This window comes from Manis pentadactyla, chromosome 5 (genome assembly GCF_030020395.1).
Source record: "Manis pentadactyla isolate mManPen7 chromosome 5, mManPen7.hap1, whole genome shotgun sequence".
Lineage (NCBI taxonomy): Eukaryota > Metazoa > Chordata > Mammalia > Pholidota > Manidae > Manis > Manis pentadactyla.
The window spans coordinates 19,925,701-19,951,396 of NC_080023.1; the positions used below are offsets into that span (position 1 = coordinate 19,925,701).

General features: G+C 36.5%; 1 protein-coding gene across 1 annotated transcript in view; it reads right to left on the reverse strand.

Annotated features, from left to right (window-relative positions):
- Positions 1-256: 256 nt before the first annotated feature.
- SEPSECS (Sep (O-phosphoserine) tRNA:Sec (selenocysteine) tRNA synthase) overlaps positions 257-25,696 on the reverse strand; it is a 42,085-nt gene continuing 16,645 nt past the window's right edge. Inside the window, exons 7-11 of the mRNA XM_036920990.2 lie at positions 24,479-24,608; positions 24,255-24,346; positions 7,390-7,483; positions 5,578-5,668; positions 257-4,196 (exon numbers count right to left, since the gene is read on the reverse strand). Of these exons, the coding sequence (XP_036776885.2) occupies positions 3,890-4,196; positions 5,578-5,668; positions 7,390-7,483; positions 24,255-24,346; positions 24,479-24,608 (714 nt within the window). The 3' untranslated portion in view covers positions 257-3,889. The remainder of the gene's footprint in view (positions 4,197-5,577; positions 5,669-7,389; positions 7,484-24,254; positions 24,347-24,478; positions 24,609-25,696) is intronic.

Genomic DNA, 25,696 nt, shown 5'->3' on the forward strand with positions numbered 1-25,696 from the left:
TAAAAACAAAACAGTATAAACATTTCCAGATTTTCCCCAGGCCTTAGACTGAATTGTAGAATATTCAGTGGGAAATTATAAAGATCTGAACCCATTAGCCTTAAACTGATATGTTAACTATGTACATAGTATAATTGCTAAAAGGACCGTGAAAATTAAAAGGCACAAAAAGATGCAGACGGTAAGTTTCAGACCTGTATATTAAGAGTGGCCATAAGGGACACATAATCAACATAATGTGACAGACAAGGAAACACCTGTTTACAAGAACTTTTTTACTGTTAACAGCATATTCATTTGTTCCTATCAAATTATTCAGAGGGTATCAAACCTCTGTGTTTGCAACCTGGATTATATTTTAGTTTCAAAATAAGGTTGGCTTCATGAATGCAAAACAAAACAAAACCATTTAAGGGCTTGGCAGAAATCAGTACATCTTAGAAAGCAGCAAAAGAAAACCCAACTTTTTTTTTTAAGAGTTTCTGCCCTGAGAGTTTTTTTTAATTTTTTATCATTAATCTACAATTACATGAAGAACATTATGAAGAAAACTCAACTTCTATATGCACCAAATGTGTGTTCAAAAACATTTCTCATGAGTGCATTATAGATGAGACTCATTAGAGTACATTGTTGCTCATTGTTAGCTATTTTCCTCTATGAAAGAACACAAGAATTTAACTCCCATGATGAGCTAGTAAGACATTAAAGTAACATTGCAGGTAGAAAAAATTACCTTTAAATTTAACTAAAACCTATGATATGCAAATATTCTAAAAATAAAAGCACATCCTGTAGCTTAGGCCTCAGTGACAGTTCATAATACAGGGTGGTTAGAGAAACAGAACCACAGGAGAGTTAGGTACTGGAGCACAGTATTAGAAAATTTTAATTTTAATTTAAATTTAAAATTTATCTCAAGAGCTTATTGGCTGAACAGAACTGTATTCAATAATTCATATTCTATAAATTCATTCCACTAACACAAAAAGCTAAATAGAAAGGTTTATAGTTGAACACTGATATCATTCCCTGATAGAGTGAGAATTCATCAGCAGAAGATAGAAGAGTCAAATTGAGAGCTGGATTGAAAATACCTTCCCAGGTGGTGTGTGTAAGTAACACACTGTGTAGTGATTAAAGAGTATCTTGTGTTTTTCAATTTTCTTTTTCAGGGTAGATTACGACAGCCCAATGATTTTAAAAAACAAACTCCCAAATTCTACCTGAGAGCCTTAATACAGGCAGTTGGATCATAAAGACAGAAAAGATCACCTTAGTGGTGGGAAAATGTATCACCCGTTGCCCCTAGGCCATGGTTCAAGGACACCTAAGGCCAATTATGAGGCTACTAATCAGTACTAGCAATTGTATGTACATACTTTTTTATACTTATATGTGGAAATGGGAAAGACCAAGAGAAAAACAGTGTTGGCAAAGGAAAGCCTGAATGTGCAAAACCCACCACATCCCTACAAAAATTCTTGTGAATTCTATAACCTCAAGGTCAAATTTAAACCAGCAGGAATAGAGATGGAATTCCAAAACCTCTCAAAAAATAGGGCTAATAATAAAAACTGCAGCTGATTTTATGCACCAAGAATGAAATGCTATAACACATCTATCATTCACATGTGGGTTCATGTAATTTATCTTCAATTAGAATTATTATCTATTCAGCAGCTGAAGCCCAAGAACTGCTGATACACTGCAGATGAGAAAACATTTGCTAGTCTCTCGGCTCTGGTCTTAAGCTAAATGATGATCACACAATATAGATCACTTGTTCTATAAAACCATTTTGGCTTACGTGCATAATAAACTGTACTGCCAGCATGGACATTTGCAACATCACTTCCTTCCCTCTTGTAGACTGAGAGGCTCTGTTCCAATTGTTCAGCTTTATTGGTTCTACAACTCAGTCCCAAATTCACATAAAAAACATTATACAACTTTTTAATCCAAGATTTACTCCTTTAAAATGTGTTATTATAGCCATGTAAAAAAAAAATCCTGATATTTAAAACATATGAACCCCAAGGGTTTAATAATTTAAAAGTAACTTTTAAATATTTATAATTAAGTACTTTATCTCAACACAGTCTTGACTTCCAAGGCTATCAAGCCAGTGTTTTAAGTATTCTAATTTACACGTTACTGGGACTGCCATCTATCTGAGTTCATGTGTAAGAGTTCACACACTGCCAAATAAATAGAGAAAAATACAATCCAGAAATCAGAAGAGGCGGCATTCTCTACTGTGTGTTTTCACAATTATGTTCAATGAAATGTCAGTATTTAATTTAAAAAATGGCTCCCCCCTCTTTAGATAAGGACACATTCAAACTGGTTTTGAAGGAATTCTTAGTCTTTTATATGCTAATAGGTAGGTTTGGAAAGTCCCAAAATTATTGTCTATGGAGTCTTTATTCCCGTGAGCATCTCTTAGGAATAATGCTCCACCAGAGCAGGTCTTGAGAAACATGGCTGTCATATTTTGGTGGATTCAGAAGCTTCCTTAGGCTATGAGATATCAGTCTGTTTCCTAAAATTAACAACAAAAATAACTGTGATAGCCAGTAAGTCTGGAATTTCAGACTTGGAAAGTGAGCATGTGGGCAGAAGAGGGGAATACACCTGTTTATCATACTACATCATTTTCACCTCCCCAGCACAAATATGTCCCAAAATGATGTCCCACATTAACTACTTTTATAATGGCTGTGAACAACACCTAAACTAACCAAGATACAAAGGCTGCTTAAAACAAAAACAGCAGGACAAAGTTTTCACTTGCTCTCATGGAAAAATGCCTAAGTGCCATATGGAACAATTTATAATCATATTTAGAACTGGTAACTCTGGTTGTCACTTAAGAGTCTAATACTGTAAAGTCTGATAACACTTATACAGCTATCTTTTTAAAAACACTACAGAATAATTAAAGTTGCTGTGGACAACTTCTCTTTACCTGAGTTTATTTACTTTACAGCAGTGTTTCTCAACCTCAGCACTACTAAGATTTTGGGCTAGATATCCTTTGTTTTGGGAAGTTGTCTTACCCATTGTAAGATTCTAAGCAGAATCCCTGGCCTCCACCTCTAAATGTCAAGAGCATTCCACCAGTCGTGATAATCAAAAACGTCCCCAGATGTTGCTTAGATATAAGCAAATCATCTCCAGTTAAGAACCATTGCTACTGAGTGAAAATTTAAGTTTACACCTTGCATCTGCTTCCCTGGAAAATGATCATTTTACAGGCAGATCGGGACTTAAACACACTGGCAAACATCTAGTAATCAGTAGTTTTAGAGATCTTCCTAATTGTGTGATCAGAAACATAAACAATTTGTGAATAGTAGAGAATGATTAGGAGGAAGCAGTCTACACATTTCAAAGAGAATTAGAGGTAATTTTACTGTCATATTAGTAAGAATTATCTGAATCATAGTGCTTAACTGATAAACATTCCAACAATTAGAAAAATGCTAACTATATATTATAATCTGTTAAGGATCATAATGATTGAGGCGATCTTAAAATAAAAAAGGTAACAATCATCACTGGCTAGCTCAGACTATATGCTATTCCTTGACCATTTATTCTCCATGAAATTCTCAAGAACCTTAAGCCTTAGTATACCATGGAGAAGACAAGTAATAACTCTATAGCATCTTACTACCGCTGACGGACAGTGACTGTGATGGGTTGGTTGGGGGGACTTTATAATATGGGTGAATGTTGTAACCACAATGCTGCTCATGTGAGACCTTCATAAAATTGTATATCAATGATAGCTTAATAAAAAAAATCTCAAGCCTTCAAACTGCTTGCTTACACTGTAGCCTCACCAAGTCTTTCAAATTATTGAAAAGAAAGCCTTCACATGTCATGAAGAAGAATTCTGGTTTGTGTCAAGAAGCACATTATCTAGTTTTAAAGCCGTTTCTTCAATATTCACATCTTCAGTTTTGTCGTAATTGCCAACTCCAGACACATCACTCTCTTTATTTTGTTGTTTTCTTACTGTCTTTAAACATTTGTCAAGTCTCTTTATGAACAAGTCCACATCCTGGATCTTCATTCCAATGGCTGAGGCAGCGTTGAGGTAAGCACAAGGGTAATTATTTGTATGTGACATAAAGCCTCTGAAAGTGTAGCCACTCACGGTTTGCACAGACCCAAGAGGCACAACCCTGAAAGGGAAAAGATTTAGCAGTTTAATATGCCTTGTGATGTTAACAGAATGCCACCCATAAATAAAGGATATCTGTGTTACTGAGCCTTACATCTACTTACTAAGAAGTTTAAAAACAGCCATGAATCATGGCCTATGAGAATAGACTGTGTCAGCCTTAAAATAAAATTATTCAATACAGTGCTATTTTACACAGAAAAAGTATTGCCTGGTGATTATCACTTACTTATACTTCCATTAAAGGTCTACAAAGCTCTAGAAATTGCAGCCACCTTCACACCTTCTCCAAAGAGGTAACAAGAAAATTATTTCTGTTTTTGTACCAATTATGGAATCTGACTTCACATATACATACTTTAATGGAATACTGAAATTTGTTAAGTTAAACCACTTCGATTAACTGCCATGTGTCACCTAAAATAATCAACAAACTAAAATTACACCTTGTGATCAGTGTTATGCAATGGATTTTAAATTGAGGATTCTGAAGAAATTATGTAACCACTGATGACAGTGGGGTGGTGGTCAGCAGTCAGTAATAATTCAGCAATGGCATATGCATTTTTTTAAGCTTGATTTCACTGGCATATTTGATATAAATAGATTTCTAATGGTACTCTTTTTTTAAAGAAGTCAGTTAAACCTTAACAAATAGTGGCAACACTGAAAGGCCAAGGAAACCGTTTTAGATGTGTCAAAACTATGGTGTATACAGATACAGTTCATTGAGGTAAAAGCTGAGTTAATCTAAGATTTTTTTCTTTTAAAAAGTTCTCCTTTGATATGAAATCTCTAATTTCTGGTAGTCAAGAGAGAAATTTAATAGAAGCATGTAAAGAAGAGTACTTAGAGCAAGATATTTCCTTTCAAGTCATTTTTCTCTGACCTCATCAAATAAAAAATGAAAAATGAAATTCATTTAAGCCATGTAACATATAAGAGTAAAAAGTACATCTTTCAAAGGCAGTACTCAGACAAGAATTGCAAAACCTTTTCAGTTTAGGAAATGGACTTTTCCTTAAAGCATTTTTACTGAAATATATTAATGAAGATGACTTATTTCTAACACCATAATGTGACTCTACTGAAGTTATCTAACAAGGAAAATAAACACAAAAATTTCTGCTTAGAGGTAATGAAATTGTTTCTGTATGTCAATTAAAACAACCAAGAGTCATCTTTCTGTAAGTATTTTAAGAGTAGACAGTCCACAGGTGGGCACAGAGCAGCTTCAGATTCTACACCCTCTTCTTTTACTCTAGGATGACTTCTCAGGTGCAGTTTTAACATATACTTGGGGGACTACTGTTAAGGAAAGGTACTTCATTAGAGTTAACTGAAAAGCCAATTAAATCCAAGCCCCTCTTAGACATACTTACCTGGCTCCAGAAACCTGTCTGGTAAAAAGCATTGAGCCAAGCTGAGTGACAGCTTTGTCACACTGTTCATCTAGTGTCTTAAGTGTCACAGCTGAAAAAGAAAAGTATTCTAATGTGACTTGGTTCAACAGCACAAAAATCACTCAAAAACCACTGAATGATGGAAATATTACTTTTAAAAAAATTGTGGTAAAGTACATGTAACATAAAGTTTACCACCTTAACCATTGTTAAGTGTACAGTTCAGAGGTAATTAAATACATTCACACTGTTGTGCAACAATCACCAGTATCCATTCTTATAGCTCTTCAGCTTGTAAAACTGAAACTCTACACCTACTGAACGGTAACTCCCCACTCTCCCCTCCCCCAGTCCCTGGCACACACTGCTGTACTATGTCTTTATAGTTTTGACTACTTTAAGTACCACATAAAATGGAATCACACAGTATTTGTCTTTTGTAACTGGCTTATTTCACGGAGACATTACTATTTTTATTCATTGCCAAGTGGCACAATTTTACTTTAATGCACTCAATAAATTATTGCAGGGATTTGTTTGCATATCAGACAAAATATGCTAATATCTATTAACATACTCAGAATGGGAACAGAATTTCCATTATCACCCTTCTAAAGAGTGAATCTTTCAGTTAAGTAGATAGAACAATGACATCATTGATACGGCAGTTCATTCAAATTCGACCATGAACAATGACATCATTGATACGGCAGTTCATTCAAATTCGACCATGTTTTAAGAATTTGTAAAATGAGAATGTGGGATATTTTCAGCACATCTATAAGAATAAGATAAATTTCTGCATGTGGATATGAAAATTATCTTTCTGAGTTATGTGGGTAAACTGTATCCTATTCATATCAGTGCTACTAGGTAGTATTTCCTGAAGACTGACTTACGATGCTATATGCTTTACAAATATAATCTCAATCATTCTTAAGCAATTTTGCATGGGAGGGATCATTATCTCTGTTTCATAGATAGGAAAAAGGAGTTTAGAGGCTAGTAGACTGCAGAATTGGGATTCAAACCATATCATCACCTTCTATGATTATAAACCAGCAAAGGACTGAATGGGATGGGTTTCATCCTATGTTGGTGGCCACATGACTCTCCAGGGATGAGCCCATTCCTGAGAGAGGCTCCAGTCACCAACGATTGTTTCACTGCTTTCCTCAGATATACATCAACTATGAAACATATTATACTACATATTTTCACAAATTAAATGGGGTAATTATGAAGCTTAAGTTAGTTAAATGCACAAAAGTCAACATTCACAGTATCCTTTTTTGGAGCCCTTATACTACAAGGACAAAAATACATTGACATAGTCCTTATACAAACAAAGGAAATTGTCATAAATGCAGACTTCTCTAATATAGAGACACTCAAGAGAACAAACAATAATCACCTTAAAAACAGTACAACAAGAGATTTCCTTTCTAATATTGTGGTGTTCTGTTAACTGGTAGAGATTTTTCAATATTTATATACAGTTCTTACTAGTAACCAAATCATTTTGGTTAGAAGCATGAATTAAAGTATTTCTATATATTCATGTTAATACTTAATGTTGACTTGGATTCTTTCATTATATAGTTTTTATTTTAGAAATGCATTAAAGCATTTCTAAAGGTTAACTGAACTTTTTCAATTTACAAATTAATACTGTAATGAATTTAGAAATATCATTGTAACCAGAAAAAAAATCATATTCTTTTAGAAATACCAGCTTCCTGCTGGGGATGCTTTAGAAGTACTGATTTTTTTTTTTAAGAAAAAAATTACCTAAAGATATAGGATTGTGAGGTGTATGCAACAGTCTTTCACTGTAGGTTTCTGACAGCTTCTTTAGTTGGTTGGACAAATATGAAAACATTTCCTGCAACAACAAAATATTACATTTAAAGAAAATCAAAGAAATACTGCAAACTTGCCAGATTTAATAAGATAGAATCTGTTTGGTGTGGAGTCTTTGGTGTGAAGTCTGTGCTGTAAATTAACCCATCTACGTTTCCTAGAGCAGTTCTTTCCTTTGCCACAATATAGTGAGATTTAAAGCTGCCATATTTATCAGAAACCGTAGGATTTAAGTAAAAAGAAGGGCAAAAAAAACAGCAAAGTTCCTGCTTTGGGGCTATTCTGTCCCTGTCACAATCCATCCGCCTTTCAGAACCTCCTGGCCTAGTCCTCTAGTCCCACCAGTCATCAACCTCTTCCCTGGACCACAATAGATTCTGAATAATTTCCCTGCCTACTCGCCTACCCCTCTACAATTCAATCTACACATGGAGGCCAGAGCGATCTTTCAAAAGCATACATCAGGTCAGGCTCCTTCCAGTGACTTCCTCTTCTAGGTACAAAAAAACCAAACTCTTCATGTATAAGGCCCCAAATGATCTGGCCCAGCCAACACACCCAACTCCACCCAGGCATTCCCTCCACTTACTTCAGCACCAGCCACGTCAGCCGCCTTCCCAGTCACTGATCGTGCCAGGCTCATTCCAGTGCCAGAACCTTGGTGCCTGCTTCCCCGGGACTCACAGAGCGCTTCTGCCATATCATTCCATGCGTGCCCCCTTCCATGGCAGACCTCGGAGACCCTCCTTGCTACTTCCCTGTTAGCAGCTCTCCGACTCTGCCAACTCCCAGCCCTCAATCTCCCTCATTCTCCCTCCAACACCCTTACCTTTTAGTTCCCTCACTGTACTTACAATCTGAAATTATCTTATTCGCTTAAATGAATAGTGCCTATGACTACTTACTAGAATGGAAAAACTTCTTGAGAGCAGTGGCTTTGTCTTCTTCACCACTGTTTTCCAAACACCAAGGAAAATGTGCCAGGATTTTAGCATATAAATAACTTAGGAAGATGGGAGTTTAAAAATCTATTTTCTTTAAATCACACAAACTTAAAATTAACAACTCCCTAATTCAATTAATAGAGCAACTAAAACCCAAATACTGTGTCCTTTATCCTACTCTGGAAAATAATGTATATCTAATAGAAAACAGAATAAAAATATAATTTACAAGTATAACATTTCATGTGCACATGTATATATTTGTAAGTTTAATGAAGTTACACAAATATTAAGTTGGCAACTTTCTTGCCCTAAGCTCTTTAAAAAGTGTTGAAATGAAAATCTGCCCAAATAAGTCTGTACCTGAACAAACCATTTGCACTAACCTCCTCCAGCCACAGTCAAAACATATAAGCTCTAAAGATGCCCCAAAGAGCCCAGGGCCAACACAGGACCTGAGTGGAGACAGCAAGAAAGGATCCTTCTTCAACTTCAAAGACCACATGAGCTGCTTCAGTTTTCTCTTAGGTTAAGGGTTGAATAGTCTGATCCCACATGGAGACCCAGAGTGGTTTTTTCATATCTAAAGCACAGAGATGACTACCTCCATCTTTTGTTAGGTAAAGATTAAGAGAAAAGGAAAATTCCTACCAAGTTCATGAATTATTAATGAGCCTACTTAAGACCACGAACATCTTTACCCTTATCAACACAATGTATTTTATAGTTCCATCTGAAAAAATTTCAAACTGTCAATCTTAAAATTTTAGTATATTTTATAAGATCAATTCTCAGTGTGTCCAAATTATGAAATCTTAGATCACTAAAATAGATTTTAATATTCATAAAGCTAACATCTACATTTGTCGTAAGAGCAAATGCCACTGTTAAAAGTAATAAACCTTTCTCTTTCATCACTAAAAAGAGTGTAGAGATAAAGGAGGCAAACGTTATCACCATTTGCAGAAATGGAAAAAGTTGTAGGCATCTGTTTTTAGACATATAAAAAGCCCTGGCCCCTTCCTCTTAAACTAATTTTCCGATATTCATTTCAGATGGTGAAACAATAGGATAATCAAATGGAATAAAGAAATTAAGAGATTTTCTGGCAACTTGAACAATTCATAATCTTTTAGTACCACACCGATGTTAATGAAAAATAGAATTCCTGGGTTTCATTTATATATTTTCATCTACTATAAAGCAACTAGGTCACTAACTTAAATGCTTTATATTATTTTTTTAAAAAAGCTGTCACATATTTCAGTTTAGATATTAATCGCTCATTTCTCTTCATCTATATTATATACCAAAGTTTTAATCCACATCTATCTAATTTTCTCTTCCTGTCAAATTCATCAACCTCTCATAAACAGAAACAAATCGGACACCCAGGTAATAAATGCCTTTTACAGCCTCCTTTGCTTCCCCCCCAACAGTAACAGCAAAAAACCTACTTCAGTGGTGATGACCGGTTTAAAATACTCTATCTGGTATGGCTGCCACAATCATCACCACTGGGCTCACATTTGTAGAGTAAGAAGAAACCTGTTGAGTAGTTAATTTGTACTTAGTTATTCCTACAAAAAAAGAAAAAGAGGAAATGTTTCCTTAGTAACACCCCTAGAGGGTGCTTGTAAACTTACTGATGATATGTAGCTATTAAAAAACAGGTTTTCCCAATATCAATTTTTAATACTTTAACAAATTAGTTTTAAGCAGTTCTACCAATCACTTACTAATGCCACTGGAACTCAGTTTTAACTGCAGTTAACATTACAATAAAATCTTTAGACTATAAACATAATGCTAAGGTAACTAAATCTTACATATCACTAGTGTGGGAGCAATTAGACAAAAAAGAAAATATTTGAGTCAAGTTCACATCCATCTGCAAATATTTACCATGTCTCTATTCTGTGTAAAGGGTTACAATAGGTAATCCAATAAGCAAAGAAGTTTAAAATATCTTAGAGTACAATATATTGAATCCTACAATATCCCACATATTGAAGTCCTACATACTCTCCCATTAATATCACTAAATTTAAAAAATATTGCCTAGGAGATTGTACCACTATTTCCTACACTAATACTTAGCTAAGCAGTTTTTTACCTGATATATTAAAGGTACTACAGAACCTGTACTATTTTTTTGCTATAGTTAAATCTATAAGTGACATTTATTATAAAATACTTCTGAAAGGGGAGAAATTTATAAGCATCCAAAGCAAATGTATATAGAAAGATCTTACTTAAAAGAAATGAAATATTATTGATTTTCTATGTCTTTTGTGCTGTATTTAACTTACTTTTAAAAGACTCTTCACTAGAGATAAACTGAACTGTATACCTGAATGCTAATGTCAGCTGTATTTCTGGAATAAAAATACAAAACTTTATGCCATAGTTCAAGATGTTAATGGAAGAGAAGTTGAATTATATTATGTATTATCTTTCATATGGCCTTTTGCAAACTGATTTGCAGCTGTGAAGTCTAACAGTTAGCCTATCCTTCCCCATAACCTAGAGATGTACATAATTCACTAAATTTTAAAGAAAAGGTCTTATGTAATCATGTTTTTTGAAACATACTCTTTATGTTATAGTATAAGATGAAAAAACAGAACTTCACATATTATTACACATGAGACACATAGTATGTATCATAAGGTGGGTAATAAATCAAAAGGGAAACATAAGTAGTCCAATATTTCAGTGATAATATGAAAGGATAGATGGACAACAGACTGGAGGTACAACACAGATATCCGTATTTGCAGATAAGAATACTAAACGCAATATGCTGCTCTCTGTGACCAGCCTGCTGAAAGAACCCAAGCACATTCAGCAGTGCTCGTTTCACAGTCTAATGCACTGCTTTTGAAGTGTTCTGTCGAGGCCCCACAATATCATGCATTTCTTGAGATTCAACTACTCTATTTTTAGGGCTGCAAATCTACTAATATTTCCAGACTTAGCTTTGTTATAGAACGTTATTATACGTCTGATGTTCTTTTAAAACTTAGCTGTCATCCAAGCTTCAGCTAACAAATTCCAGTCATTGGGACAGCCATTCCACTGTTACTTCTTTTCTGTACTTGTCCAAATCAGCAGATATTTGCAACAATGAATGATCATCTGCCTGCCCTGTTCAGCAAAGCACTCTCCTACAAGGAAAGCTAAGCAGAATAACAGTGTTCTCCGGAAGCAAACCAGAGTGAAGATAAACTTCCAAGACTGATCTTTCTTTTTGCATACAGAACTTAAAGAAGCTAAATTCATGGTTATTTCTCCCCTCAATGAAGCCGATGTGTTGATCAGGAAGAGGCTAGGGCAAAGAGGTTCAATTCACACAAACAGTTCCACTCTCTGATCCTTTCAACCCTTCAAAGAAGAAGGCTTGAGAAGGAATGGCTTCAAGCTGAGTTCTTGTCTGTGAAAAAGATAAAGCCTTTTCTGAAAAGATACACTAGATGAAATAACCTCTAAAAATATCATTGTGGTGAATACGGGCACAGAATAAAAAAATTCTAAGTTTTTTTTAACACTCCTCTTTTAGTATGCAATAACACCAACAATATAAAAAGGAGTTCTCAGTGATGGTATATAAATAGCTCTGACTGGAGCAAAGTAACTTTGCCTCAGCTTCTCCAGAGCTAAACCAATAAACTATCATGATTAAATTTTCACATTTCAAAAGCAAGTCCATTTAAACAAAAGAGGCCCTTACTTCTGTAGCAAATCCAATAAAAAAAAGAAAACAGTATTTATGCTACATATATGCAACTATGGTTTATTGAGGGCATCCACATTTTTCAATGAAAAGAACTGCCTGTTGAATGAAATTGTTAAAGAGCAAACTTTTATTCACTTACAAGGCCAGAGCTCTCAGAGGAGCATTGTAATATTTGGAAGATCACTATTGTAGAAAGTCTCTGTTCTAAGTAAATTCTATACAAAGAATTTTAAATAAAAGCAATTAATACATTTGAGCCTTTGGGTTTTACATGCCTTCTAGATAAGAACAGAAGGTCACAAGAGCATTTTTATGGTTCCAACGCACAGCAGAGAGCAGGTCACCACTCCCTCAGTGCTGGATGAGTGACCGTAAGCAGTGAGAAGAGAGTGGGAAAACAGAAGGTGCAGAGGTTTTAGCATCACACAGACCTGGGTTTCAATGCCAGTTCTGGCACTTATACGTGGTCCTTGGATAAGTACTTAACTTTTCCAAGCCTCAGTTTTATCTGTAAAATGGGGATAATACCTACTTTATAAACTTGCTCTAATTTGTATATGAAATAATGAATATAATGGACCTAGAAGAGTTCCTGACATACAGCAAATTCATAAAAACGTTAGTTTCCCCACCTATTTTTCCATTAGCCTAAGAGAATTTTCAGGTTAAAAAAATTAACATTAGCTAGCAGGATTCCTATATTCATGTGCTGATAACCTGTAATCCTATTCTTGTCCTGTCCCTGTTTATTCAACTGTACCATATCTAGATAAAAGAAAAAGAATAAAGTCCTGGATGTTAAAAGAGAATTACCACTTGACATTTGAGGTGGAGCCATACAATTCATAAATATTACTAGAACATAAAACTTCTCCCATAAAATATTTACCTTATTATTAATAAAGAACAAAGTTGCAATGAAAAGCAGAGCTGGGCTGCTTGCTGGATCCATTCACCACCTGAGCTACATATTTTTGCAGGACATTCTCAAAGCAGGTGGATTTTCATTCATGCTAAGCAAAATGTACACATGCACAGGCCTTTGGAATCATTTAAAAGTAGCTGAAATTTTAAAGTCAAACCCTATCTGTCAAAGTCAGAAGAAGCATGGCACAACAGAAATTCTTAGATTCAAAAAGATGACAGAACATCCCTAACATCAAAAATTCCAAAATCCTAAGGTAAGAAAAATACTCTGGAACTGGAGTACCAGCTAGGGAGGAAGTCCAACTCCCAGAAGTACAGTACCTATTACATATAACAGGTAATCACCATTTTAACTTATTCCTTTTTACAAGTTCTTAATTATATCCATATAGGAAAATGTTTCTATAAGAAAATCTAATTCATAATGGAAATCAGTAACAAAATGTTATTTGCTTTCTAAGCTTCCAGAAAGATACCTATTCTGTGTAAAACAAGAGATGTCTATATGACATGAACCTATGTGTTCCCAAATGTCTTGCATTAATTAGTTCACTCAATATCTGATGAGCTCCTTATATGAAGCAAGGGTTGCTAAGAATAGAGGGATAAATAGCAAATTCCAAGGTGGACACTAGTCTCCTAGACTACCTATGATCAAGGACCAAATTTCATTTCAGACACCTGATGGTAATTTTTTAGGAGCATGTACTCCAGTAATCAGTTTAATTTGTTAGTTAAAGTTTAACCACAAAAGCATTCAAGATTTGTATTAGTTTATTATAGCAAATATTTAATATTTTTAGCTATGATGATTTTGCTTCAAGAAAAACAGGAAATACTAAGTAGTATGTTTATTTGATATTTTAATAACAGCATATAAAGATTTTTATAAAGTTTCCATCTATTTAATAAAGTATAATTTTTAAATGTCTAAATTAATACTTTGTGTAACAGTCTTATTATCAGAACTATTATATATTCCATTTACTTAGTTTATAAATGATTTTTTTAACTAATCTGCATAGTAATCAATATAAGGTAAAAAGCAGCTACAATATAAGAAAAGACTATAATAAGATAACTAAAAAGATCAGGAATACAATTTACAAATTATATTTTAAGTCTTTGATATTCGGGATATTTATGCAGTCCATCTCAAACTTCATAAAAAATATTATCTACCTATGTATAAATATTAAAATGCTATGGCATTATATGTTTCCTCCCCAAGTGACCTGTGTGCCAAAAAGTAATGGGTTTCAAACTTGGGTTGCATCAGATTCACCAGGGCAATTTGTTAAAAATGCAGACTCACTGAATATGAATTTATTCTAAAGGAAAATTAGTTTTATTAAATGATTGAAAACAAATTCTCCAAGAACTGCACAGTACTTTGCTTTCTAGATTCAGACTAAAATACCCTCTTAGAGTTCCACAGTTAAGCTAGCCATAAATTCTAGCTTATGAGAATTTTGACATATACAGTCATGAAACTACTCCTATTATCAAGATAAAGAACATTTCAATAACCCATAAGTCCCCTCCCCCAATCCAAGCTTCTGGCAATCACTGATCTTTTTTCTGGTTTGGTACCTTTTGCCTTTTCCAGGACAGCATATAAATGAAACCATGCACTATGTAGCCCTCTGAGTCTGGCTTATTTCATTTACCATAATGCATCTGAGAGTTGTTATGTTCTCTCATTTATCAGTAGTTTGTTCCTTTTTATTGCTGAGTATATATGTACCACAGTTTATTTATACACCAAATGATGGACATTCCAGTTGTTTCCAGGGTTTGGCAATTATAAACACAATCACTATAAACATTCACATACAGATTTTTGTACAGACGTAAATTTTCAATTCTCTTGAGTAAGTAGCTAGGAGTGGGACAGCTTTATATGGTAAGTATATGTTTAATTTTGTAAGAAACTGGCAAAGTATTTTTCAAAGTTGCTGTACCATTTTGTATTCCTATCAGCAACACCTGAGATCTTTGCCAGCATTTGGTATTATCCATCTTTATTATATTAACCCTTCTACTAGGTATGCAGTGGTATCTCACTACGGTTTTAATTTGCATTTCCCTAATGACTGATACTCAGTATTTCCTCCTGTATCACATAAATCTTAAGAGATGTCCTCATGATAAAAAGTAAACAATTATTTTCCTATGGACTGGGTTAGTAGGGGCTAGGGAGGTAGGGGTGGGAGTGGTGCTACAATAAAATAGGGCACAAAATATTTAAATTTGTGTTACATACTCATAAGGCTTGTTAAGAGAATCTATCAGATAATACATATGAAAATATTTAAAAATATGTTAAGTACTATTACAAATCTAAGGGACTAATAATTATTACTAAGTGGTAGAAAGTACCTCACTAGGGGCCTCTAGCTCTCCCAGATGGGAAATGAATAAAACCTTAGTCTGACCTGCTCTGCCAACACACTGTCACTGTTAACAATTCTGGAATTGTCCTAAATTAAGCTAGTTTTTAGTATTGGAGACAAATTCCAGTTTTCAAGCACAAATGTCACCTTTTCTTCATAGCCAACATAACCAATGAGTTCAGCATTCCAATAATGGCAAGAGATGAATTTATTATTTTATAAAAAGAAGCTGACCAGAGGGGCGGAAGATGGCGGCGTGAGTAGAGCAGTGGAAATCTCCTCCCAAAACCACATATATCTATGAAAATATAACAAAGACAACCCCTCCTAGAATAAAGACCAGAGGACACAGGACAATATCCAGACCACATCCGCACCTGAGAGAACCCAGTGCCTCGTAAACGGGGTAAGATACAAGCTCCGGCCGGGCGGGACCCAAGTGCCCCTCCCCCCAGCTCCAGGCGGGAGAAGAATAGGCAGAGCGGGAGGGAGACGGAGCCCAGGACTGCCGAACACCCAGCCCCAGCCATCCGGGCCAGAGTGCAGACACAGTGCGTGCCCAGGGGTCCCTGGATACTAGGAAAACAGGGCAGCAAGAACAGTGAGCGGGCACCAGAGGCCGGGCGCCGGAGGACATAAGAAGAGCCCGCTACCAATTTTTTTTTTTTTGCTGTTTTCTTTTGGCTAGCGCTTTTTGGAAGTCTTAAAGGGATAGGGACCCCAAAACTAGGGAAACAGGGCAGCAAGACCGGTGAGCAGATGCCTGAGGCTGGTGCCAGAGAATAAAGAAAAACGAGCGGCCACCTTTTTTTTTTTTTTTTTTTGGTGGTTGTTGTTTTGTTTTGGCAGGTGCTTTTTGGAAGTCTTAAAGGGGCAGGGCGGGACACTTAATCCAGAGGTAGGGAATCCGGGGATCTCTGGGCACCCTAACCTCTGGGCTGCAGGGAGCAGGGGGCCCCTTACGGAGATAAATAGCCTCCCAGCCGCTCCTGCTCCAACGCGACTCCACCATTTTGGAGTAGCTGCCCGAGCCAGGCCACGCCCACAGCAACAGCGGAGATTAACTCCATAGCAGCCGGGCAGGAAGCAGAAACCCTGTCTGCGCGCAGCTGCGCAGCACAAGCCACTAGAGGCCGCTGTTCTCCCAGGAGAGGAGGGCCACAAACCAACAAGAAAGGAAGTCCTTCCAGCCGTCACTCGTCCCAGCTCTGCAGACTATTCCTATCACCATGAAAAGGCAAAGCTACAGGCAGACAAAGATCACAGAGACAACACCAGAGAAGGAGACAGACCTAACCAGTCTTCCTGACAAAGAAGTCAAAATAAGAATCATAAACATGCTGACAGAGATGCAGAGAAATACGCAAGAGAAATGGGATGAAGTCCGGAAGGAGATCACAGATGCCAGAAAGGAGATCACAGAAATGAAACAAACTCTGGAAGGGTTTATAAGCAGAATGGATAGAATGCAAGAGGCCATTGATGGAATTGAAATCAGAGAACAGGAACGCATAGAAGCTGACATAGAGAGAGACAAAAGGATCTCCAGGAATGAAACAATATTAAGAGAACTGTGTGACCAATCCAAAAGGAACAATATCCATATTATAGGGGTCCCAGAAGAAGAAGAGAGAGGAAAAGAGATGGAAAGTATCTTAGAAGAAATAATTGCTGAAAACTTCCCCAAACTGGGGGAGGAAATAATCGAACAGACCACGGAAATACACAGAACCCCCAACAGAAAGGATCCAAGAAGGACAACACCAAGACACGTAATAATTAAAATGGCAAAGATCAAGGACAAGGAAAGAGTGTTAAAGGCAGCTAGAGAGAAACAGGTCACCTATAAAGGGAAACCTATCAGGCTAACATCAGATTTCTCCACAGAAACCCTACAGGCCAGAAGAGAATGGCATGATATATTTAATACAATGAAACAGAAGGGCCTTGAACCAAGGATACTGTATCCAGCACGACTATCATTCAAATATGATGGTGGGATTAAACAATTCCCAGACAAACAAAAGCTGAGGGAATTTGCTTCCCACAAACCACCTCTACAGAACATCTTACAGGGACTGCTCTAGATGGGAGCACTCCTAGAAAGAGCACAGCACAAAACACCCAACATATGAAGAATCGAGGAGGAGGAATAAGAAGGGAGAGAAGAAAAGAATCTCCAGACAGTGTATATAACAGCTCAATAAGCGAGCTAAATTAGGCAGTAAGGTACTAAAGAGGCTAACCTTGAACCTTCAGTAACCACGAATTTAAAGCCTGCAATGGCAATAAGTACATATCCTTCAATAGTCACCCTAAATGTTAATGGGCTGAATGCACCAATCAAAAGACACAGAGTAATAGAATGGATAAAAATGCAAGACCCATCTATATGCTGTTTATAAGAAACTCACCTCAAACCCAAAGACATGTACAGACTAAAAGTCAAGGGATGGAAAAACATATTTCAAGCAAACAACAGCGAGAAGAAAGCAGGGGTTGCAGTACTAATAACAGACAAAATAGACTTCAAAATAAAGAAAGTAACAAGAGATAAAGAAGGACACTACATAATGATAAAGGGCTCAGTCCAACAAGAGGATATAACCATTCTAAATATATATGCACCCAACACAGGAGCACCAGCATATGTGAAACAAATACTAATAGAACTAAAGGGGGAAATAGACTGCAATGCATTCATTCTAGGAGACTTCAACACACCACTCACCCCAAAGGATAGATCCACCAGGCAGAAAATAAGTAAGGACACGGAAGCACTGAACACAGTAGAGAAGATGGACCTAATAGACATCTATAGAACTCTACATCCAAAAGCAACAGGATATACATTCTTCTCAAGTGCACATGGAACATTCTCCAGAATAGACCACATGCTAGGCCACAAAAAGAGCCTCAGAAAATTCCAAAAGACTGAAATCCTACCAAACAACTTTTCAGACCACAAAGGCATAAAACTAGAAATAAACTGTACAAAGAAAGCAAAGAAGCTCACAAACACATGGAGGCTTAACAACACGCTCCTAAATAATCAATGGATCAATGACCAAATCAAAATGGAGATCCAGCAATATATGGAAACAAATGACAACAACAACACTAAGCCCCAACTTCTGTGGGACACAGCAAAAGCAGTCTTAAAAGGAAAGTATATAGCAATCCAAGCATATTTAAAAAAGGAAGAGCAATCCCAAATGAATGGTCTAATGTCACAATTATCGAAATTGGAAAAAGAAGAACAGATGAGGCCTAAGGTCAGCAGAAGGAGGGACATAATAAAGATCAGAGAAGAAATAAATAAAATTGAGAAGAATAAAACAATAGCAAAAATCAATGAAACCAAGAGCTGGTTCTTCGAGAAAATAAACAAAATAGATAAGCCTCTAGCCAGATTTATTAAGAAGAAAAGAGAGTCAACACAAATCAACAGTATCAGAAATGAGAAAGGAAAAATCACGACGGACCCCCACAGAAATACAAAGAATTATTAGAGAATACTATGAAAACCTATATGCTAACAATCTGGGAGACCTAGGAGAAATGGACAACTTCCTAGAAAAATACAACCTTCCAAGACTGACCCAGAAAGAAACAGAAAATCTAAACAGACCAATTACCAGCAATGAAATTGAAGCGGTAATCAAAAAACTACCAAAGAACAAAACCCCCGGGCCAGATGGATTTACCTCGGAATTTTATCAGACATAAAGGGAAGACATACTACCCATTCTCCTTAGAGTTTTCCAAAAAATAGAGGAGGAGGAGGGGATACTCCCAAACTCATTCTATGAAGCTAACATCACCCTAATACCAAAACCAGGCAAAGAATCCACCAAAAAGAAAACTACAGACCAATATCCCTGATGAACGTAGATGCAAAAATACTCAACAAAATATTAGCAAACCGAATTCAAAAATACATCAAAAGGATCATACACCATGACCAAGTGGGATTCATCCCAGGGATGCAAGGATGGTACAACATTCGAAAGTCCATCAACATCATCCACCACATCAACAAAAAGAAAAACAAAAACCACATGATCATCTCCATAGATGCTGAAAAAGCATTTGACAAAGTTCAACATCCATTCATGATAAAAACTCTCAGCAAAATGGGAACAGAGGGCAAGTACCTCGATATAATAAAGGCCATCTATGATAAACCCACAGCCAACATTATATTGAACAGCGAGAAGCTGAAAGCCTTTCCTCTGATCGGGAACTAGACAGGGATGCCCACTCTCTCCACTGTTATTTAACATAGTACTGGAGGTCCTAGCCACGGCAATCAGACAAAACAAAGAAATACAAGGAATCCTGACTGGTAAAGAAGAAGTTAAACTGTCACTATTTGCAGATGACATGATACTGTACATAAAAAACCCTAAGGACTCCACCCCAAAACTACTAGAATGGATATCGGAATACAGCAAAGTTGCAGGATACAAAATCAACACACAGAAATCTGTGGCTTTCCTATATACTAACAATGAACCAACAGAAAGAGAAATCAGGAAAACAACTCCATTCACAATTGCATCAAAAAAAATAAAATACCTAGGAATAAACCTAACCAAAGAAGTGAAAGACTTATACTCTGAAAACTACAAGTCACTCTTAAGAGAAATTAAAGGGGACACTAACAGGTGGAAACTCATCCCATGCTCGTGGCTAGGAAGAATTAATATCATCAAAATGGCCATCCTGCCCAAAGCAATATACAGATTTGATGCAATCCCTATGAAACTACCAGCAACATTCTTCAATGAACTGGAACAAATAATTCAAAAATTCATATGGAAACACCAAAGACCCCGAATAGCCAAAGCAATCCTGAGAAAGAAGAATAAAGTAGGGGGGATCTCACTCCCCAACTTCAAGCTCTACTATAAAGCCATGGTAATCAATACAATTTGGTACTGGCACAAGAGCAGAGCCACAGACCAATGGAACAGAATAGAGAATCCAGACATTAACCCAGACATATATGGTCAATAATATTTGATAAAGGAGTCATGGACATACAATGGCGAAATGACAGTCTTTTCAACAGATGGTGCTGGCAAAACTGGACAGCTACATGTAGGAGAATGAAACTGGACCATTGTCTAACCCCATATACAAAAGTAAACTCAAAATGGATCAAAGACCTGAATGTAAGCCATGAAACCATTAAACTCTTGGAAGAAAACATAGGCAAAAACCTCTTAGACATAAACATGAGTGACCTCTTCTTGAACAGATCTCCCCAGGCAAGGAAAACAACAGCAAAAATGAACAAGTGGGAATATATTAAGCTGAAAAGCTTCTGTACAGCAAAAGACACCATCAATAGAACAAAAAGGAACCCTACAGTATGGGAGAATATATTTGAAAATGACACATCCGATAAAGGCTTGACGTCCAGAATATATAAAGAGCTCACACGCCTCAACAAACAAAAAACAAAATACCCAATTAAAAAATGGGCAGAGGAACTGAACAGACAGTTCTCCAAAAAAGAAATACAGATGGCCAACAGACACATGAAAAGATGCTCCCCATCGCTAATTATCAGAGAAATGCAAATTAAAACTACAATGAGGTATCACCTCACACCAGTAAGGATGGCTGCCATCCAAAAGACAAACAACAAATGTTGGCGAGGCTGTGGAGAAAGGGGAACCCTCCTACACTGCTGGTGGGAATGTAAGTTAGTACAACCATTGTGGAAAGCAGTATGGAGGTACATCAAAATGGTCAAAACAGACTTACCATTTGACCCAGGAATTCCACTCCTAGGAATTTACCCTAAGAATGCAGCAATCAAGTATGAGAAAGATCAGTGCACTCCTATGTTTATCACAGCACTATTTACAATAGCCAAGAATTGGAAGCAACCTAAATGTCCATCGATAGATGAATGGATAAAGAAGATGTGGTACATATACACAATGGAATACTACTCAGCCATAAGAAAAGGGCAAATCCTACCATTTGCAGCAACATGGATTGAGCTGGAGGGTATTATGCTCAGTGAAACAAGCCAAGCAGAGAAAGAGAAATACCAAATGATTTCACTTATCTGTGGAATATAAGAACAAAGGAAAAACTGAAGGATCAAAACAGCAGCAGAATCACAGAACTCAAGAATGGACTAACAGGCACCAAAGGGAAAGGGACTGGGGAGGATGGGTGGGTAGGGAGAGATAAGGCGGGGGAGAAGTAGGGGGGTATTAAGATTAGCATGCATGGGGGGGTGGGAGAAAAGGGAGGGCTGTACAACACAGAGAAGGCAAGTAGTGATTCTACAACATTTTGCTATGCTGATGGACAGTGACTGTAAAGGGGTTTATAGGGGAGACCTGGTATAGGGGAGAGCCTAGTAAACATAATATTTGTCATGTAAGTGTAGATTAGTGATACCAAAAACAAAACAAAACAAAAAAACAAAAACAAAAACAAACAAACAAACAAAAAGGGCAGTTCCTGTGTGGTAACCTCCAATGAGTTCTACACAAGGGTATAAAGGGCATATAAAAGTGTAGGCAAAGGGTCTGTTTGTGTTTATACAGAGGATCAAAGCCTAATTGGGCTACCCCGAAAATGAACTAAGATACGATATGAAAAAGAACTTCCAACATCAGCACTCTCTGGAAGACTCATGCCAGAAGATGATCATCAAAAAACCCCAACAAAGATCCACGCACTGCTACAGCTGTAGATGCACTCATCCCACCAGCTCCTGGACTTGCCATGGGAATGAAGGAGATATCTAAGCAGGCCTGTGCATCCAGTAAAACAACAAATTTGACTGGATCTATACTGTTGGAACTCAACCAAGAATTAGGAGAAGTGCAAATTGTAGCACTCCAAAATCTTACAACTACAGACTATTTACTGTTAAAAGAACATAAGGGATGTGAACATTCCCCAGGAATGGGTTGTTTTAATTTGTCTGAATTCTCTCAGACTGTTCAAGTTCAGTTGGACAATATCCACCATATCATAGATAAGTTTTCACAAATGCCTAAGGTGCCTAACTGGTTTTCCTGGTTTCACTGGAGATGGCTGGTAATTACAGGTATGCTTTGGTTACATAACTATACTCCTATTATGTTAATGTGTGCGCGCAATTTAAGTAGTAGCTTAAAACCTATACATGCTGAAGTTACTCTACAAGAAGATATGTCAAAGAAATAATCAATCTTCCCATGTTTTCTTCCGCCTGCTACTTCTATAGCTTTTCTTCTTCCTTCCTAATTACAACCCTTAAATAGAATTCGTGCCTCATATCAAATTTACTGAGTATCATAATTCTTCCAAGTGGTAAAGATACCTCAAGACAAATGCTGGGCATAGAAGCTACAGGGCATAAATATGCAAAGAAATAAAAAGCTAACCATTTCAAACAATAAGGCTTCTCTCTCACTTACCAACTTTACATTTCCCTGTATGGCCCCGGAAGATGACTGGTTAGCCAGAGACGGGTAAGATTCCTCAAGGGAGGAACAACCTAAGACAGGCACAGTCGCAGGGGGGTCATCAGGTGAGAAATTGGGGATCAACAGAGGTGAGGCTTAGAACCTCACCCCCCCTGTTCTGAGAGAAATCTTCTGCATACATGGATGTTTATTGCCCTTGTCTAGCTTGGATTAACACATAGTCTACAGGCACACACCTGATCATCTACATTTGCTCCCTTACAACACTAAACTATGTTTTCTACCTTTACCTTGTATCTATCTACCACTTCAGCATTTTATTAAAAATAATAATAATAAAGAGAGAAATGTGGTATCCACATATAAATCAAGTATAAAAATCAAATGAGTATTCATATTTGAAATGACTGTTTATAGTTCATAATGCATGAGCAGAACCGAAGGTTTCTGTGATGACTGCCCTTGTACTGTTCACCATGTAAGAACTTATTCACTATGTAAGAATTTGTTCTCCATGTAAGAACTTGTTTGTTATGCCTCAGAAGATTGGAGACTGATGAAAATTAGGCTTGGGGTGGATTAATGATTGTGCATTGAGCATTGACTCCCCTATACAGAATTTTATTGTTGTTAACAACCATTTGATCAATAAATATGAGAGATGCCCTCAAAAAAAAAAAAAAAAAAAGACAGACTTCCAATGGTAAAATAAATAAGTAACTGGGATGTAATGTATAGCATAAGGAATATAGTCAAGATATTGTAACAGCTTGGTATGGTGATAGCTGGTACCTAGAATTGTCATGTATATAAATGTTGAATCACTATGTTGTACACCTGAAACTAATGTAATGTAATACTGTGTGTCAACTACCCTTCAATAAAAAATAATTATCTACAAAAAAAAAAAAAACGAGAAGCTGACCAACTTCTGACCTGGTTCTTTCTCCTGCAATTGACACCTCACACTTACATAAGTCTTCAGAGTTCCAAAAACTAAAAAGAAAATACTTGTCCATTTGTCTTTTAAGGGCCTCTATCTTTAAGTGATAAATGAATTGAATTTTCCTCAACTGAGAAGAATCCCTGATGCAGGAGTTTCTCAAAAAAAACAAAACCAAAATCACCTGTCCAAGAGTCCTCAGAACATCTGGATAGACTGAACGACAGTGATTCATTGAAAACCAGCTAGGATGGTTCCAAATCTAAGTGAATCCCTAAGACCATACTAGATATCTATATTCCCAAACTGATAAACCAATAAATAGGCAAAATCACCAGTAATTTGGAGTAGTGTTTTAGTCAAGAGCATTATTTTATACCTAAAGAGAAAGCTTACCTTTCTTTCTTTTAATAGCTTCTTATAGCCATTTGATCCAAGTGATAATAAAGTAATAAGAACATCTAAAGAAGGGGAAGCTGAAGCTCTTCCTGAAATAAGGATAAACAAGTCACATTCAGGAGGTGGGGAAAAAGCTTTGGAAATTAAGATTTATTATAGGAGCCTATGCACAAATGGATTTTTGTTAGTTATTTTTTCTGAGGAGCAGCTGGTTTATTTACCTGGATACATCTTGCTGATTTCTTGAATGAAGGAGTCATTAAAGCCAGCAATTATAGCACCACCTACTGGAACCATAAAATTTTTGTCCAAGCTCTGAACGAAAGCATCTATTCTTCCAACCCGTGCCCCCTAGAATGAAATCACATACATATTAGTTTCTAGAAGAAACAACTGCTATTAACAAATAAATACAATTAAAACAATGCATATAAATCAAAAACAGATCAAAATATTCATTTACTTTGTAACAGTGCCAGTAAAATATTTTTAAGTATTCAACTGAGTTTTTAAATGCTGCTCCTTATATGTGGAAGACCACTTCATAGTTTAAAACCTGCTTTTACACATAAATCATTTAATCCTCAAACAACCCTGTGAAGACAGCAGGGTTTCAGTGTCAGTTCAGGTGTGAGTATTCAGAGGTTTCCACCTTAAAACTGGGCAAGAGAGAGTGGATTCCTTCCATGCCTTTAATCTGTGATCTTCTGTTTGAAAATAAATGTCAACAGTGGGTCCTGCAACTACAGCTGACCCTTAAACAACACACATTTGAACATGTATAATACAGCATATGATACATATATTACTACATACATATACATAGTATGTAATATATATTAATACAGTATGTAATATATATAACATACCAGTTTTGGGGAAGTGAAAAGTTATACACAGATTTTTCAACTCTGGGGGTTGGGGGCAGGGATCCTAATCCCCATGTTGTTCAAGGTTCAAGTGTATTAAGTAATTTTAAACATCCTCTGTGAATTCAAGAGTAGCTACCATAATCCAATGGACTGTAGCTGCCCACAAGGTCAATCAATTAGTTATACAAGCAACCCTCAGAGATATTGCAGGATTTGTTCTAGTCTACTGCAACAAAAATAAAGCAAATCAAATGAATTTTTTGGTTTCCCAGTATAAATGAAAAGTTGTTTACACTACATTGTAGTTTACTAAATGTGCAATAGAATTATATAAAAAAAAATACATACCTTAATTTTAAACCACTTTATTGCTAAAATATGCTATCATCTTGAGCTTCCAGCAAGTTGTAATCTTTTTGTTGATGGAGGGTCTTGCCTTGATGTAGATGACTGTGAACTGATCAGGGTTGTTGCTGAAGGTTGGGGTGGCTGTGGCAATTTCTTAAAATGAGACAACAGTGAAGTTAAGCTTGCCACATTGACTGGCTCTTCCTTTCCTAAACGATT